This window comes from Ipomoea triloba, chromosome 13, assembly GCF_003576645.1.
Source record: "Ipomoea triloba cultivar NCNSP0323 chromosome 13, ASM357664v1".
NCBI lineage: Eukaryota > Viridiplantae > Streptophyta > Magnoliopsida > Solanales > Convolvulaceae > Ipomoea > Ipomoea triloba.
Window position 1 is genome coordinate 688,470 of NC_044928.1, and position 18,908 is coordinate 707,377.

At 35.7% G+C, this 18,908-nt stretch overlaps 3 protein-coding genes across 4 annotated transcripts; 2 read left to right on the top strand and 1 right to left on the bottom strand.

The window, feature by feature from the left end:
• The first annotated feature begins 676 nt into the window (after positions 1-676).
• On the top strand, positions 677-2,912 carry LOC116001732 (26S proteasome non-ATPase regulatory subunit 9). Its single transcript, XM_031241661.1, has 5 exons — positions 677-912; positions 1,096-1,156; positions 1,319-1,417; positions 2,198-2,516; positions 2,638-2,912. Exons 1-5 carry the CDS (start codon positions 772-774, stop codon positions 2,675-2,677), a joined length of 660 nt encoding a protein of 219 aa, XP_031097521.1. The 5' UTR covers positions 677-771; the 3' UTR covers positions 2,678-2,912.
• A 344-nt stretch (positions 2,913-3,256) lies between these two features.
• LOC116000906 (U3 small nucleolar RNA-associated protein 25) lies at positions 3,257-14,419 on the bottom strand. Of its 2 annotated transcripts, none has more exons than XM_031240774.1 (25): positions 14,159-14,419; positions 13,919-14,014; positions 13,698-13,806; positions 12,500-12,576; positions 11,642-11,798; positions 10,718-10,853; positions 9,829-9,952; positions 9,494-9,594; positions 9,261-9,386; positions 8,866-8,946; positions 7,589-7,746; positions 7,321-7,393; positions 7,068-7,127; positions 6,915-6,953; positions 6,724-6,812; positions 6,498-6,562; positions 6,338-6,384; positions 5,667-5,726; positions 5,391-5,462; positions 4,623-4,652; positions 4,411-4,505; positions 4,146-4,251; positions 3,916-3,978; positions 3,748-3,810; positions 3,257-3,610 (listed from the first exon to the last, which is right to left on the bottom strand). In XM_031240774.1, exons 1-25 carry the CDS (start codon positions 14,187-14,189, stop codon positions 3,536-3,538), a joined length of 2,133 nt encoding a protein of 710 aa, XP_031096634.1. In that variant the 5' UTR covers positions 14,190-14,419; the 3' UTR covers positions 3,257-3,535. The 2 variants fall into 2 exon arrangements, with proteins under 2 accessions (XP_031096634.1, XP_031096633.1); XM_031240773.1 differs by having other exon boundaries at positions 13,698-13,809; positions 14,159-14,418.
• Positions 14,420-15,006: 587 nt separating this feature from the next.
• Positions 15,007-18,829, top strand: LOC116001886 (probable GMP synthase [glutamine-hydrolyzing]). Its single transcript, XM_031241834.1, has 5 exons — positions 15,007-16,462; positions 17,069-17,126; positions 17,227-17,310; positions 17,499-17,640; positions 18,230-18,829. Exons 1-5 carry the CDS (start codon positions 16,027-16,029, stop codon positions 18,599-18,601), a joined length of 1,092 nt encoding a protein of 363 aa, XP_031097694.1. The 5' UTR covers positions 15,007-16,026; the 3' UTR covers positions 18,602-18,829.
• The last annotated feature ends 79 nt before the right edge of the window (positions 18,830-18,908 follow it).

The following is an 18,908-nucleotide window of genomic DNA, read 5'->3' on the forward strand; positions in this document are numbered from 1 at the left end:
TAATAAATTTTTTAAAAACTACAATTCTGGAGAGATTCCAACGACATTCCGGCAAAAAACACTACGAAACGGTCGCCTATGTCAATTGGTTGCCTTCTCCTTTGCGGGAGAAGGCAACCAATCAACACCGGCGACCGTTTCGTCAGTGTTTTCCGGCGACTGTTTCGTCAGTGTTTTTTTCGGAATATTGCCTGAGATTTGTTGAATCTCAGTGACTTGTAATTACAGATCACCAATTGATTTTTGAGCTTAATTATTTTAAAATAATATGTTTATGGGTTTAATTGCAACTTTTAAAAGTTTAATGTCTTAATTGACTTTTTTTTGCAATCATTATTGTGTGGACCATACTATCAAATAATGTACATTATATTTAAGGGGTACATTATTTGTGTACTAAATATGCATTATATTATATAATGCATATTCAATAAATAAATAATATACATTTAGTATATTAAAATGTACTTTTTATTATATTCTACATAATAATTTACAACTTTTTGAGTAATGGTCAGGGCTATTTGAACATTTTCATGAAATTTTCATGCGCTCAAATTTAAAATTCTTTTGTTTAGATTAAGTAGTTTTATCAGAAATTGGGAAAAAAGAAAAAAAAAAAAATTTAGGGGGCGTGCGTCGCACGTGAGTGTTGAACCCCCGGGCAAGAAACCCACCATATTGATGGTCTCATGTTTCTGGAAAGCTTGAGCTAATTAGCTCTGGAGCAGAAAAACCCTAGTGGAAATTGCAGAGAAAAATCCAAGGAAAATGGTGGGAACGAACCTGAAAGCAGAGACGATGAAGCTGATGGAGCTGAGGAGTGCCATGGAGCTTGAGATGAATGCCATTATTGAAAGCCTCTGCAGTCCCGGAGGCCCTGGCCTCTCCGGTAATCTTCTCGATTCAGAGGTAAGCGCCCCCTCTCACTTTCTCAACATTATATATTAATTTTGGTTTGTAGGATGGAACGCCGCCCAAGTGGTGGATGTGAAACTGCTCTAAGTTTCAATTTGAATGGATTCTTCTAAATTGAATGAATTTTTTTTTTTTTTAATTTTAATGTGGGCTTCATCCCTTTTTCTTCTAATTTAGGGCTTCCCTAGAGAAGATGTTGATATTATGCGTGTTCGTGCTAATCGGCAAAGACTTGCAGGTAACTTCCATGACGCTTGTTTTCATGGTGAATTTTAGCTAGCAGAAAAGCTGACTGTAAAGAATTTAGTTGTGTTTATAACCTTAAGTTGGTGGTAATGTTGATGGAATTGTTTCTATTGTGTAATCACTCTTGCTGAAGCCTTTTTCCCACAAAATGCAGTGCTGCGGAATGATCACAAGGATGTCACAGAGAAAATAAGCCAAAACATCCAAGTTCTGCATTCTGCTAGGCTTGCTTCTGGACCTTCTCAAGATTCTGGTATTTGCCACTCTATGTAAAAGAAGTCCTTTGTTTTTTTGTTTTTTTGTTTTTTTTTTTGTTTTTTTGTTTTGAGTGATGAGGAAACCGTAGCCACTACCTGAAGGTGTGGTGTGCACGGCCTAGACCCCACCTTATGACCCTAGCCGGCAAAGGAACACTTAGAGCTAAACTAGCCTAGATTACCCATAGCTAACTGCCTTAAACCAAGAAGGCCAATAGGCTGCTCATGTCGGGAGTCGAACATGTAACCTCACCTTGTTGTTACAAAGTCAACTGCCTCACCAGCTTGGCTAGGTTGCTCCCAAAGAAGTCCTTTGTTTAAGTGTTGTAGTGATGGCGTAAAGTGCAAGTTCCTTTCTTTTTCATATTCCTATTCTGTTATTCGTGCATGCTACAAGTTGAGTCAAATACACCTGTGAAAAAGTTACTCCGTATAAGGGAATATGCATTGAACGGAGGAGGTGGCTCTTTTGTTGGCATGACCCTCCATGTACAATATGCTTATGTCTTAGTTTGATATAGTTGTGCTCTGCATGTTTTAACAAGTACATACTGATTGCATTGATTTTCATGTTTTCATCATTAGTCCTCTTCAAATCTTCAGAAAATAGTGGCTAATGGTTATAACGTTAAGTGTTACTATTGATTTTTTTTTTTTTGGGTAAAGAATATGTGGCTGTCGGAAATTCACAGTCCAAATGTATAGCAGGGTTATAGATCAAGTACTTTTCAGCTTTAGATTTGAGTAATACGTCTCTAATGTTCAAATCTCTGCAGGGAACCTTACATCCTCTTCGTCTTCCAATTTCATTGCCACAACTACTCCAAGTGCCATGGATGTTGATATTGTTAGCAAACCCTTTGCTCTGGTTGATGAAATTACTGAGGCATCCCCAGCAGCAGAAGATGGAGTGCAACTTGGGGATCAGGTTGTAAAATTTGGTGATGTGGAGTCCGGTGATAACTTAGTGCAAAGGCTTGCAGCTGAAGCACAGAGAAATCAGGGCCGTGCAATATCAGTGGTGGTTATGAGACAGGGCACTCTCGTTAACTTATCGGTGACACCTAGAGCATGGGAGGGCCGTGGCTTGCTAGGGTATGCTAACTAATTTATCACCACAAAATTTCATAGAGCGTATTCCTATTTCAAGTGTCTTTCTTATTCTTGATCTGGAGCACAAACAATTAACTAACAATGATGTTGGGATAACTTTCAGGTGTCACTTTCGAATCTATGATGGAAGATTGCACCATTAGAACTGCCCATCTTTGCATACACTATAAATCATTGTGGACAACAAAGAGTTCAGCTGTGGCTTGTTTATCCAGTGATCTTTTTTTTCCATTATCCCTTAATGTCCTGTGTTTCTGATCGTTCATAGACTGCACATTATGTTATTGCAAGAATATTTCTTTGTTATTTGACACAGATGAAGCACAATAAATAGACTAAAAGGCCCTTTCCAGTGATCTTTTTTCCATTATCCCTTAATGTCCTGTGTTTCTGATCATTCATAGACTGCAGATTATGTTATGGCAAGAATATTTCTTTGTTATTTGATACAGATGAAGCACAATTAATAGACTAAAAGCCCCCCCCCCCCACACACACACACGCAAAACAGTAGCTACTATCTGAGAGTGAGAACTAAGCTACTATCTGAGAGTGAGAACTAAGTAAACCCCAACTCCTATGTGAGAACTAAGTAAACCCCAACTCCTATGTAAATTACACAAACGAAAAATTGTTTTAGAAAAATTATCTTAACAAATATGAAAATAAAAGAGGTAAACTTAACTAAGAAAATTATCTTATCAAATATGTAAATGCCTGAGGGAAGTCAAGATCAAAGATCAAATTTTAATTAATGTTTATAATAAATACAACAATCTAAAGATTATTCAATCATTGGGCACACAAGTTGTTCCTATGACTGGAAAGCAAAATAAATGACAATTAGATTGATTCAATAAAGTCTTTCCCAAAATTTTTGAAGGAAAAACTTGTGAGGTACAAAATTTTGGAGCAAGGAGTTTATGCAACTACTGCTCTCAAGCTTCCTGGGATCCATGCATCAACTGTTGATCTATTTGCTTGCTCGACGGCATAGAATTTTAAGCAAAGATGAACATCCCTTGGTCCGAGGATACCATCCGTTTTGCAGCAGCAGAACCGACAATTCTTTCAAGCTGAATGCCAACAACAAATGAATAAGCAATGACTCGTGACAGAAAGACGACGGAATGCATTTCAGGAGTTACAAAAAGTCAGACAGACAAGGAGGAAAAGAGAAGTTTGGTTTGCAGGTGACAGAGTAAGACAATACCCGGAGGAGATCAAAGCGAGAAAACAAAACTGTGCAAGATGTGCCTTGTAGCATATTAACAATCTGCAACACAATAAAAACAATTATACCCTGAAATCCTGAATGATATTTTGAACTACTGTGTAAGGGGGAGAAAATGAGAAAAAGCAGTACGAAAACTGTGCTAACCTCAGGGTAAAATTCTTTCCTCTCTGGCAGCGAATAGATGATCAAGTTTTGAATGCCACGGATCTTTACCAAAGAACAGTTGAAAGATAAACATCAGCACAAAACTCCCAGGCACAATGCAATGAGGGTGATAGTAAAAAAGAGATCTTGATGTAGTTGAAAAATGAAAACCAGAAAAAAAAAATAAAAAATCAAAGAAATCACACTTTTGGAAATAAGAAAATGAGAACCTTGTATCTGTGATAGAAGTGAGCTCTCTCAGTGTAGAGCATGATTTTCCGATTTCCATTAAAGAACCAAACTCTTGCGCGCGAGATATCACTTTGTTTTGTGTACCTAGATACATAGTAAAACAAAATAGAGTGGAACTTCTAAATAAAGTAAATATACAATGTTTTCACTTCCAAAAGAGTGGGCTTGCCCAAAAATAAAGAAATCATGCTTATACACACACACACACACACACACACAAAAAAGGAGAAGATAGTTCCTTACTCTCCCAGCATACAAAACGATGCCTCCTGTGACTTCAGGAAATTTCTTAACCGGACAAAATCAAAGTAAGAATTAATGAATATCATGGTGCCACCCTGTATTGAGAGAGTATTATAGAAATGTTCAATATTAGATTAGTTATAGAAAGAGGAAGAGATATAGGAAAGGAAGGGAGGAGGATAAGTATTTTATCAAACCCAATAAAAAGATACCTGGATTGAATCTTTTATCTTAGGATACACCTGCAGAAGTACAGGAGTATGTAAAACTGTAGTTTCTCCTCTCAAATTCAACATTATAATTGAAAATATAATCTTAAATTAAAAGCCAATGATTTTCAAATCAATTCATCTTAAAATCACTAATGTCAGTCTTAAGGAAGCGAATCTTCCCCTTCAAAACATTGAAACAATTAGTCAATCAGGGAATAAGATACAATAGAATAGACTTCTGTTATTTTCCTTCAACATATGAACATAATGACTAAAGGCTGACTGATGGTAATTCTAATCAATTATTCCGTACTAAACACCACGAGGTTAATACTGATCTTGAAATGACAGAATAGTGTAGGTACTAGGTACTTAATGTTTATTTTCCAAGTTTTTAGTTACTCATATTTTCATTCTTTAAAATGCCATTTTCATCCTTATATCAGCTTTTGATCATCGTACTCTTCAAAACCGACTAGGGCAAGACATGGATATTTACAAGCTGATGAACTTATGCTTCTTATATAAAACATGGAGGTGTATATTGCTCTATTACTCTCTAGTGGACCTCATTTACATCTTATAGTGGAACAACCTGGTTGACTACCTCACCGAAGGAGATTTTTATCATTAAAGTAAAATAGGTCCGTGTGACAAGCCCTCTTCAGCAGGCAATCAATAATTCCTTAGTTGAAGGTGAGAGACATGAAATTATGTATTGGACCATTGTCTACATAGGTAACCCAATAAACCAAATGAGAGACTTACCTGTTTAGTAAAATATTCAAAACGAGATTCATCTGCATCTTCTATTGTCTTAGTATCGAAACGTTCATAAACCTGTAGGGGGTCAAGAAGTAGCATGCAAGCCAATCAAGTAAGAACCAATTAAAATAAATATAAATGTTGTCAAAGCTGTTTGGGAAAATTGAGACCATGATATCTGACATCATTGAGCACAGCCTAGGAAAAGTACCCACATAGTATCAAGGAGCATATAGGTTTAGCTGGCCATATATAGTAGATAAAACCAATCAAACATACCTGGCGTATTTGAAGCACTACTTTTGGTAGAACACCTTTATTGTCACATACCACTTTAACCTGCAAAGACAATTCCTAATTGAGAATCCTTTTAACAGAAATAGTTTACTTTTATTTGGGAAAATTTGCTTAACCCCATTTAAATTCTTCATTTCTTCCTTCTATTTATATTTACTTGTTAGCTTCTTATGATTACATAAGAATATTCATATAAAGTAAAAGCTCAATGATAAAAAGAGAAGTTACAACAGTGCTGGAAAATGTCTAACCAAAAGAGCAGTGCTAATGGTACTCTTGGTTTTTAGTTTACATCAATGACTTAAAAATTATTGTCAAGCATATAATATGTTTTGCAAGTTCAAGCCCTTTTTTGTCACACTCGTATAAATGGCTCCTTGTGGAAGTGGTCATGCCATGGTCAGAATTTTTTTTTTTCATTAATAGGAATTATGGATACCCTCCCGGCTCCTAATAGTTTATCTAAATGAGAAGACTATGCAAATAAAGAGAGCAACTTATAACATATCATGATAGAAAACCCAATTCTCAGAGGTAAATCATCCTACTAGAAATTTGACCATTTTCATGCTGCCCAACAATTATCACCAGAATAAGATCTTAATTAATGTCAACAAAACACTACTCAATGTCTAAATATATGATATACAAACCTTTCCCTCATAGTTGAGGCAGTGGTGGTTGAATAAGGCATTGATGTCTGCAGAAGGGTTAAAAAGGAAAAAGAAAGGTTAACCACTATTACTACTGAAGTTTTTAATAGTTGCCCTAACGGATTATCATTGCATAAATAGATCATATCAGGTTTGTCACCTGGGTTTACATGTGAACTAAAAATCATTGTTTGTCTGTAGAATGGTGCTTGTCCATCTAAGTACCTACAGTCATCATTTGAAATCAAATCAAAATTCAAAGAGATGATATGATTAATCTTTAAAATAGTATTTACAATTTATGAGGGTAAGAGACCCCATGGGAAAATGAGAGGATTGGGGAAATCAATACAACAAACAAAAAATGCAGCTTATAACAAACAGACCATTGTCTTATACGCATAATATCTGTTCCACGCTGCTGAGAAGGTATCTGGTTCAATTGCTTGACTACCGTGTTCACATGGGACCAATTCTACCAAAAATTGTTTGAAATAAGAATGGAAAACAAATTTATTATTATTATAAAAAAAGCCAAATACATACACCAAAAGCACACAAATAGTTTGTAGCATACCTGCATTAATATGATATCTGCATGATCAATAATTAGAATCTGTTTAAAACAAATTCCCTTAGTATTTAAAAAGGTATGAACCTCGTCCTACGTACTTGAACAAAAGTAATGAGCATCATTAAGATATCAGTGCAATCCTGGAGACAGAATTACCTCTATAGAAGAAAGATAATCGACATCTTTCTCTTTATTTGCTTCAGCTTCCCCAATTTTCTGAAGTAAATAAAGATATCTAGTCAAGTTATAGACCAAAGGGGTGCACTTTATTTATTTGGACTTGCATGACATTATTAAACAAATCCCCAGAAATGGAGGGTAACCAAGCATTAAAGTATTACAACAGATCATCAAAATTTTCAATTACAGTAACACATTATTAAAAAGAAGCACATGTGAGAAAGCTTACAGTGACTAAACCAAGAGGAGACGCAATAATCATATCTGAAGAATAGAAGTCACCATATAATCGTATACTCCTCCTACAAGATATCAATAAATAAATAATGAAAACTATATATATACACACACACACACGCACACACAAAGAACATTGGCAATGAATAAAAAAGGAGGATATGGAAAAGTAAAAAGCATAAGAGGTACCGCACATGGCTTCCACATCATTTTTTTTCAAGAGGAAGTCAGTCTGAAACAAACAAACAAAAAAACCATACCTGGTAAACTTAACACCAAACATGAAATGGTCATTGTTATTCCCTCCAAACAATGCTTTGTAGTCAGAAGGTTTAGAGGTCTTTCCATCGTCATTGTCATCTTCAGTTGCTGCACTTCCAAACTCTCGAAAAAAGCGTTCGCGCTCCTCTATGTTAGTCTGAGGAAACCAACACCACAAAAAGTTGGGACAAAAATTACAGACAACCAAATAAAAAGCAACAAGCAATTCCAGAGTTAGATTTTGGTTTCTTGGAGTCTTTCCATTAAAAAACGAGGGAGAATAATAAGTGTATAAAGTGTAAAGGATATCATCTGAGTAGTTGTCTAGTTGACAAGTCATCTATAAACTAAAAACTCATCTCAGTCGTTGACAAGTCATCTATAAACTAAAAACTTCTGTGAGTGATCACGTTGTGGATACTTACAAAAAAAATGCTCTTTTGGTGCAGCTCATTTAATTGCTTTACTGAGGACCCATAGTGATACAGTATACAGCATTATACACATTGTAATATTGAAATCTAAAGCCATTTCTCTCCTTCAATGTGGTATTTACAACATGCCAATCTTTTTCTATTTAATATTATTTTCTTCATGTTTTTCTTTTGCATTATTCAAATCTTATTGTATAAATGAAAATTTTCTTTTGAAAATTTTTGCACACACATCAAGTATGAATGTATGATTGGCTAAATTATTGTTGAATTTATATATATATATCCGGTGTTGATCATTGAGTGGTGTGATGTGAATTGATTTTTTTTACCAAGAGTGAACCAGACAACCAGTAGTACAGCATATTTATAATTTGTAATCATCATGATGTAATGACTGGTATAAATGGGTCCTAACAAAGACTGTCCTATCACACAACATTTAAAACTAAGCTAACAACTACACTAACAAGCCCATACAAAACCACATCTGAAAACCATTCCCATTTCCCACAATACTAATCCTGACACATGAATGAGCAGACCTAGCCAAATAGCGAGAAATTCATTCCTTATGTTAGTATAATTGTATGTGTATCACACATGCATTGACATCATAATTCAAGCAATAGCAGTTCCTATAATACGGAGTATTAAATTAAATTTTGCGGACAATTTCAAATGGGATGGGTTAACATACTATATTGCTATTAATACTCAAAGCAGTGACTCTATGAGCACATATAAGGTTCCCACTTTTCTCCAAAATGATAAATGAGGTTTGACAACTTTGAATATGTAAAATGAGCTTCTTGCTGCCTAATTCAAACAAGTAGATGTACCTTGTACTTTGGAGGTGTTAACTCGATCAACCTCTGAACTACTCGAAGTGCAATGCTTGCAAGTGGCAGAAGAATCAAAACCTAAACGAAAACTACAACTAATTAAAGCTGGTTCAATAAATATCAGATTACTACATAAGGTGATATGAAATTCAGTTAACTTGTAAAAGAGGCATCAGTGACCATCAAGGCAATCCTGTAAGCTTATGTAAACTATAAGAAATATGATAAGAGAATGTCCTTTGAAAAGGATCAGCTTTTAGAAAAATTTCAGCTGGGAAATAAAATAAATATATGTACACAGAACCCCTATACTAGCATATAGTTCATGCCAAAAGTATCTTCACCTTAGAAAACTCAAGTTCATCACTTGTTAACCAACACAGAAAGAATACCTTAGGACGAGTAAACCCATGGTCAAGAAAAGCTTCATTATTCACAGCATCACCTTTCCCTTCTAGCTTAGCTAGTTTTGCTTCATTCTTCTTCACAAGATCCCTAGTCATGAATACATGATTGAGCTGCAAAACAGTATGTCTTTGACTTATCAAAGGATAGGGATGGAATTTTGAATTTCAGCAAGAAAACTGAAGAAAAAGATGTCTATAATGGAAAAGAATGATCTTACCGAGTGCGCAATATATGCATCCATGATGCTAGCATCCTCTTCTCGGCCTTTGAGATAAAATGGCTTCTTGTTATGATGCAATATATCTCGATAGCTGTTGCCTACGTATCAGAGATATAATGAGCAATTACAACACTAGATAGCATGAAAGAAAAAGTTGATCACAGAAATTGATTCAGAAAGAAATCCCCCTTCCCCCTCCAATAGAGAAAGAATAGCAATAAAAACTATGGGGTCTGGAAAGGAGAAGCAAGTATAGAAAAGATAAAGCTTATCAACTCTTTCTTTTTTGCATTTGTACGCAAATCAGCAAGCCATATATCAGCTTCACTTACAAATTGAGAAGAACGATCTCTGTCTGGATGAATGAAAATCTTGGCTGCCAGACTCCTTATAAATGTCCAGCCAATGCTTATACATTATTGGTTTGAGACCAAAACATGAACTTGCATCTACTTCCTGTACACCATATAGAAGGGCAAAGAAAGATGCTTTAGAACCTAACCAATAGAAAACTTTGAAGGAACTGGACAACAAATACATGAATTTAATATGTTGCAGTTTAAGACATTTTAATGAACTGTTGTACAAGAAAATGTTAAAAATTCTCATTGCTGAAACTCAGGAACAAAATAGTTGGATCTAGTCATCAGCACAAAGTATCAGGCTTTTTTCTTCTCAAGAAATACACACACACATGCATAAGGCAAGTCTACCATTCACTAAAAATCTAAAACTAACATAATCACATTGGAAGCATGTTACAAAATTTGGCTGGAAAAGCAGCCTGATGACAAAAATGGCAATACAAGGAAAGAACTAATTGAATTACACAGAAAAAAAAAAGTATCAATTGTCCAAATACAATCTCTTGTCAAATCATCGGGATTTATAGGTCAACGAGACAGCCATTATGTTGGAATGCAGTTCCAACTTCCAACCCACAGGATAATCCTACTCTCGGCATATGAACACATAATTTACTCAACATGATTGTTGCAGTACCCCAATGAAGGTGGTAATGTATTCTAATGTGTGTGTGCGTGTGTATGAAATTCAATAAGAAAGGTGCAAAAAGGGAAAAAAAAATTAATATCAATAAATAAATGTTCTCCAACTTTATAACCACACATAAATGAATAATGCAAGAATGGTATCCCAAGAAATATACCAGTTCAGAGGGGAAGGAGGCATATAATTATAGGCAAGACAAGACAGACTTACCTTCAAAAAGCATTCACCTGTACCCCTCCACTTGCAATTTGACACCTCTGACTCCCATTTGTAGTTCCATTTCTTTTCCAAAAGCTTGTTAGCCTCTTCTTCAGATAGCTTGTAGCGCAAATGATTGTGAAAAGTGCTACAAGTATAAAAATCAAGCATGCAGTTTAGAAAAGACATGTATTCCTGAATTTAAGAGTCATTTGCAGCAATTCAACTAGCATTAGATATAGAAATATAAAATTCAAAATTTAACAAGCGTTTTAATTTACCACTAAAAATGAAAGGAAAGTTATAGCATGGATACAATACATATCAAGGAATGAAAATTTTACACGGTATATCTTATCAAAATTCAATCAATTTATGAGTTTGCCCCTGAATCTGATTAAAACAGTGGCCAAATTGTGCCCAAATATCAATGTTTGTCAATTGACCTGAATACATGTTCCCTATAAATATAAAATTGTTAAAAACATAGGACTCAAAAGTTGGAGTATCCAACATGTCCTGGTGTGTCAATCTCTGAAAGACATATCCATAAATTTGGAATCCGTGTTTTCTAGGTGAAGACTGCACTGATAACACACATGAAAATCAAAAGTTCAATAATCATTCTAAAAGAATGCTGCTTTTTAATAGGTAGAAGGAATAATAATTTCCATTGCATAATAGACCCATATTGCCAAGTAAGCAGTCATCAGAGAACTAAGGTAACAGAATGAATTAGACTCCACAAAAATATATCATGCAGTTTTTTTTTTGGTACATCACTAACAGTTCATATGGGGCTAGAAGGAGGTGAATATTGGAATTATACTATGGTATATCAAATGTATGGTAACTATTAAAGCATTGCAGTGATCATAACAATTTAGAAGAACGAAAGAAAACAAGTAGATGAAAGAGCATCTCAAACTAGTGCACCTTGTGTTTGTTGATGGCTCCTCAACAGGCTGATCATTTACTCTCACATCATATTCTTCATCTGTATCTGAGGCCTCAGAATCAGCATCAACTCCCAAATCAGATTCTCGGTGGTCATCTCCCACGTCACTAGGTCCTGAAGACTCACTTTCACACTCTACCATTTGAAGGAAGAAGATAGTAGATTAATTGAAAGATTTAGAAATGAACACAAGCATCCCATTCCACCAGAAGACATCTTTTTATCTCCACAACTTCATGGCCTCAGTTTTCAATTGCCTTATTACCAAAATGGTCCCTTGACTATTGCGAAATTACCAATTTGGTCCTCGACAATTTCTCGTGCCCAATTAAGTCCCTCGACTTTGAAAAATTTAACCAATTTGGTCCTCCGTTTATTTTGCCGTTAAACATCCATTAAATCAGGACCAAATTGGTAATTTTACTATAGTCAATGGACCATTTCAGTGAAAAATTAATTACCAATTTGGTCCCTTGACTATAGCAAAATTACCAATTTGGTCCCAATTTAACGGATTTTTAACAGCAAAATAAACGGAGGACCAAATTGGTTAAATTTTTCAAAGTCGAGGGACGTAATTGTGTACGAAAAATTGTCAAGGACCAAATTGGTAATTTTACAATAGTCGAGGGACCATTTCGGTAATAAACTCATTCTAAAACTACCCTCTAAACAATAAATTCCATGTGGCCATTTAAGAAGGCAATTGAAGACAATGGGAAGTTACAGTAACTTAGAGTTGGAGGGATATAAAACAAAAGGAAGTTTGCAAAACTGAGAATTGCAAAACTAAAAATATATTGTCAAAGCTTTTCACCAGTCATTAGGTTCCTCACCTTCTCCAGATCCATCACCTGATTCCTGATCATCATCTAAATCGTCTTCTGAGTTAGTTGAAACCGCTTCTTTTTGCCTACTCAAGGCAAAGCAATTTGTGAAGGAATAAGGAATACATTACTGATTTTCAAAAAAAAAAAAAAAAAAAAAGGAATACATTACTTGATCAAATGAATTCTTTAACTGTTATATTTTCATTTAATAAATCTCATAGCAAATGAACAGAGAAAACCAGAAATACCATCATTGACCGCTCCCACCACATAGCTCATGCCCAATAAGGTAAAGCAAAATAGTTTGTGATACAATACATTTCATTGACTACTAGGAATACTCTATTCATCTTCAGTCTTTTTTGGTAAGAAAACTTTCCTCCTCTCCAATTAAGAGTAGTCCCCTATTGGCTTTCTGGCCTTCCCTATTTAGAGTAGCCCTTAACTTGGCATCTATTTAACTATTAATATTAATATGCAACTCAATTCTTTCACTGAAAATTCAAAGTCAAAACCTCATAAGCGCATGCCATTTAGCTAAAGAAGTATGAAGGACAACAACACGCACACCCACATGCAGATGCAAATCTATACATCTATACATACAAATAAAATCTACATGTGTCTATCTTATGGCTTCTAGAACATTTTGCAAGTGGAAAGCATATTGCGTAGTCTATATCAACACTCAAAGTTACTTACTCCTTTGGTACTTCAATTCCTCAAGAACTATGAAGTTAAATGTTCCAAAATGTCAGAAATATCTCAATAATCAGAAGAATAGTTTTAAGGTGAAGGTTGGGTGGGATAGTTATACAAAAGTAAACCAATTCAATCACAAAGTCTGAGATGAAATACAACTTTAAGTACAAGAGGGAGAATGGGCTTTATGACTTAATAGCATTCTATTCAACTCCTTCCAGAAAACATCAAGGATTTTCTTAGACATTCAAGAATTGAAATACTTATTAAACTGACATTCTTTAAGGCTTTATATTTCCCAATTTCAAAATTCTCAACATAAACAGGAGACTAGCCTTTGCATTGCATATAGTCTCTCTTATGGACTTAAGGATACACACTAAAACATGCAACAAGGTGATTGTCTGGCAACGGTGAATACCCCTAAAGTTTCCAACTTCAGGATTGAGAATATTGGCAAGTGTTTAAACTTTAGCATTGCAATAAAACAGAGATTATTTACCTCAATGACCGCAACAGGTTTTCATACATTGTGGGCTCTCTATAACTCACTATTTCTTCTTTTTCATCCGAAATTCCTGATTCTTCCTCTACGTTCTCATCTGATGAATCATCTATGAAAAAAAAAAAAAAAAAAAAAAAAGATACCAACTTTTGAAAATAAAATATTTTCTTTTTCCAAATATTATTATAAGCATATATGGAGTAGTTTAATCAACTAACCTGAAGCACTTGACAATGGACTTTCTTCAATTTTTTCATCTTTGGCACGGCGCTTGTTCTTCCGAAACGGCTCTTGATTTTTTCGTCTCTTTCCACCTATATTTTTCCAATTACAGAAAAAAAAAATCAAATGTTAACTGTCATTAATACACAAGCTGAAAATGCAGCCTTTTTAAATTAAAAAAAAAAATCAAACTCAATCAAAATAGTAGGGACGATTGAAGATATCAAGCAGGAAACCTGTCTTTCTGGTAAACCGGTGTTTCCCCATATTTGAAATTGAAATTGAAATTACGGGTCACACGAGCAGCAACAGAGAGTTGTATCACCTCCTTGGTGATGGGGGAGACAATTGAGGCTTCCGGCAGCTGTGAAGATGAGATGGCGCCGGCGGGAAGAGAGGATGAGCTTAAACCCTAAACCCCACACAGACAAATCACACAAGCTTTGCTACTTTTCAATAATTTCACATTGACCCCTGCAGTCATGTTAAACGAGTATGAGGCTATAGGTATTATTATGTTCGATTTATGACACGTTTAGATAGTTATTATATAATTAATGGGATTTAGGTTCATGAAATCTTAATCCGCGATACCCTATCAATAAGAAAAATTACTACTATACAAATAATTTAAAAATAAAATAGAGATGGTTATAATTATGGGTGCTAAAGTGGGCCGAAATCCACGGATTGACCCAATCCGACCCGACCCGCAATAGAGCAGATTAGGAGTCAAAAGGTGCATTGTATTTAAGAAATGTTCATTATTTGTGTACTGATTGCGGGCAAGCTTGAACCAGACCATTTTAAAAAGAATATATATATATATATATAGGCTTTAGAACTGTCAATACGGTCCAACCCAGTTTAACAGCATTAATTATAATTGTGAAATTGAATTCACTATATTAATATATTTAAAAATGTTATTTATTTTCAATGTATATTTATCAAAAATTGGACCGGCTGAACCGTCCCCGACAACTTGGTAGCTATTGTGCCGGTCCAGCCGGTCACCGTCACTCACTCCCAAAAAATAAGTTAAGGCAACAACTCTCACTGGTCTCTCTCTGATTCGCTTCTTGTTTCGCTGTCTCCTCTCTCTCTCTCTCTCTTTCTCTCTCTCCACGAGTTCACAGCAAAAGCATTTCTCCTTCTACTCTACGGATCAAACCCAAACCTCCATTTTCCCACATTTTGTATCTTACGCTTTCTTTTTAAGAAAAATCCCACTCGACAAGCAAAAAATATTAAAAGAATGAATTTTTAATGGCGTTCATCATTGTTATCAGTCGTTGAATGCTTGAATGTCAGCCTTTTCTGTTTTTAAAATAGTGTAGCACTGAAAAGACAATATTTCAGTTCCTTGTTGCACTCTGTGTGTGTGTGTGTGTGTGTGTGAGAGAGAGAGAGAGAGAGAGAGAGAGAGAGAGAGAGAGAGAGAGAGAGAAGGAATATATTCCTTTTTTTAGGTGCACTCCTATGCCAATTCTTCCCCCACCCACCAACACTCAGAGAGTCAGAGCTGTCTTTACATAGTATAGTTGAGATACTTGGTATCTTTCTATATATATACACATAAAATAAAATAAAAAATAGATATATTGAGTAGTTTGGTTGATACTTGATATGCTGAATATCTTTCTATGTAAATGAGTGGACCAGAAATTTGTCTTAGGCAGTGGTGATGGAGATGCAAATGTGGGAGTGCTGATTTCTTGGAGGATCCTGAAATGGGGTTCTTGAAGCTTGGATTTTGAGAAACTATCTTTGGGAATTTGGGGGTGGTTAGCAGGAATGTGGTCATGGGGTGTATTGGATTGACTCCATTTGGTTGTCTTGTGGGAGTTTTCAGGACCTATTTTGGATTTGTTGTGAGATTTCTGCAATTTTAATGGATTTTGAGGGTCATTGCAATGCATTGTTTTGCGCTGTTTTCCTTTCAACATTTGGTGTATTTGGAAGGGATTATTGCAATGCAGTTGTTTTGGAAGATATTCAGTGTTTTTGCTTGGGAATTTGAGAACTTGGAGACTGTAAAAGCTTGCTAGAACCAGTAAAGTGAAGGAATTTGGAAAGCTAAAGTTGAAAATTTTTTAATCCAATGTCAGGGGCTACAAGGGTAAGGCCTAAGAATGTGTCTGATTCAGAAGAAATGGCAATTTATGGACCTGCTGGAACCAAGCCACAGAAGTCTGTTGGTGTTCAAAGACCTCTTTCTAAGCCTTTGAAAAAGGGAGAGAAGGCAGCCTATGAGGGTGATATGGTGGAGAAGGATAAGAGTGGTGTTCAATCCATGCTTCGTAGACACGAGTTCTTGATGCATTCTAATTTGTCACTCAGTGCATCATGTTCATCCGATGCTTCAACTGATTCATTCCGTAGCAGGGCTTCCACGGGTCAGATATACAGAACGAGCAGTGCTTCTCCCCGGTGGAAGCAGTCGAGCTCGAGGTCTAAAGTTGTTGTTTCGGATTCATCACATTCACCTGATAGTGTACACTCCAAGAAAAGGTGTGCCTGGGTGACACCAAATACTGGTTCGTTCTTGTTTCTCTAGTTTAATAACATTTTGACACTTATGAATGTTGGAAATTTGTTATCTTGACTTGTTTAAGCCTACACCATTAGCCCCGATTACTAGAATTGCACTGCTGTTAGTAGCTATTGCCAATAGATGTGAAACTAATAATTCATAATATGCTGATAGTAATGATGTTTTGGAAAGCTATATGCCATTCGTAAGTACCACTGAGAACCAGAACAAATTTATGTGAACGGAGAAAAGATTAAGACAAATACTTTACAGATACAGAAGAGATATGAAGTAAGAATTAGATGCAAAGACTTGGAATATGAAGCCAAGTCTATCCTTGTTTGACATGGAACCGTGTTGTTTAGTCACTTCAAAACTGATTTCCAGGTTTAGATTTGCTTTGAACTTTTTCTAAGCTATATGAATCAAGAATAAGGGGTTTTGCATGTTAATTCTTTATATTATCTAGAATATCCCGTATCAAAGTTGAAAAATAAAAGGACCTAATTGATACTTTTATAAATAAATACTCCGTATTTACTTATATGCAAACTGTCTGTAATTTGAATATCTGATATCTCACAGTTTTGTTTTTATTTGGTTCAACCAGACCCGTCTTATGCTAATTTCCATGACGAAGAATGGGGAGTTCCGGTACATGATGATAAGTATGTCACTGCAATGCAATGTCTTTTGCAGCATTCTTCATTGAACGGAGGATTGTGCAGAGACATTCGCCCTTTGCTAACTATTGTTGAATTTTTGTAGGAAATTATTTGAGCTCCTCGTTCTATGTGGGGCTCTGGCGGAACTTACATGGCCTTCTATTCTCAGTAAAAGACACATATTCAGGTGCCCCTGAGCTTTAAGATCCCATATATGTAAAATATTTCTGTATTTAACAATCACAACAGAAAAATGGATAACCCTTTTTCTATTTTACCTTGTTCCCTTTTTTTTCCCCCTTTTGAGTATGATGCAGCCTTTTGGTTCTTTAATTCCTTAAAAATCCTTATATTATGATAAGTTTCTTGATGCAGGGAAGTATTTGCAGATTTCGACCCTGTAGCTGTTGCAAAGTTTAACGAGAGGAAAATAATAGCACCCGGGAGTACTGCAAGCTCACTATTGTCAGAGCTAAAACTCCGAACCATCATTGAGAATGCTCGTCAAGTGTCCAAGGTATTTTATTTTTTTTAACGGTAACTCAGGTTTAATGTGATGCTTAGCTCTTGAGGTTAAATCTAACTAGTCCTAGCAATCAAGAGTTCTGCCGAGATGCAACATAAAAAGCTGGCAGAATAAGACTCGTAAGACTGTAAGAGCCTTTCCTAGCTAGATCCATTGCGAGTAATAATAGTAAAAAACTCAGCACCACAAGTTGTGAAGTTGTTAATATGGATCTGCCGCCATATGTATTTAAAGCCAATAAACAGAAGCAATGGATCTAGTCTTCTCGCTGCTTTGATGTAGTTACTACTGTTTCAAGTACTGTTCATGCCCCATGCCAAATCCTCATGATTTTTTTTTCTGATATGGACCACTTCTTTTATTCTTGTTGCATTTGCTCGAGACAAGAAAATGTACAATATAAGGCAGATTAGGTGGAAAGTAAGTGTTGTTTCTGACTGCCCAGGGTTTTTTTGGGTCTACATAGGCAAAGGACATTGTCATTATAGGAGTTCTATCTTACCATTCTTACCATTCTTACCATTCAAACAGTACATGTTATTCTAGTAATTTTTTCTATTTTTCCTTTTAATTGTCTCAGATTATACAAGAATTTGGGTCGTTTGACAATTATATCTGGAGTTTTGTGAACCACAAACCCACGGTTAGCAGATTCAGTTATGCTCGTCAGGTTCCAGTGAAAACGCCCAAAGCTGATGTGATTAGCAAGGACCTAGTGAGGAGAGGGTTTAGGGGCGTCGGGCCAACAGTCATTTACTCGTTCATGCAGTCTGCCGGGATAACAAATGACCATCTCATCAGCTGCTTTAGGTTCCAAGAATGCATTGCAGCAGCTCTCGGGAAACAGAAGGACGATAGCGAGGGGCCCGATGAAGCTGGGGAGAGAGGCAACGAGGCAAAAGAGTCAGAGATGTGCAGATCAATCGACGAGTTAAGTTTCTCTTCTGAATGATCTAGTTATTGTTTGAAGCTGCTGCAGACGCTGAATGAACATGTTTCAACTGTTTGAAGAATTTGACAGTCTGCATTATTGTTTTGTAGATCACCTGGAAATAAATTTTTACTCATCTTCATATTTAGCATGTGAACAACTGGTATATTGTGCACCCCATCTCACCATCCTTCGTACCCCTTTGTACAGACATTCATCATAAATGTAAATTAAGTCTATCTATTAAAATCGTGAATGTTCATAATAGACATTCTCTCGAGACGAAATGAACAAACTATTCATAATTTTGATGAACATGACTTAAAGC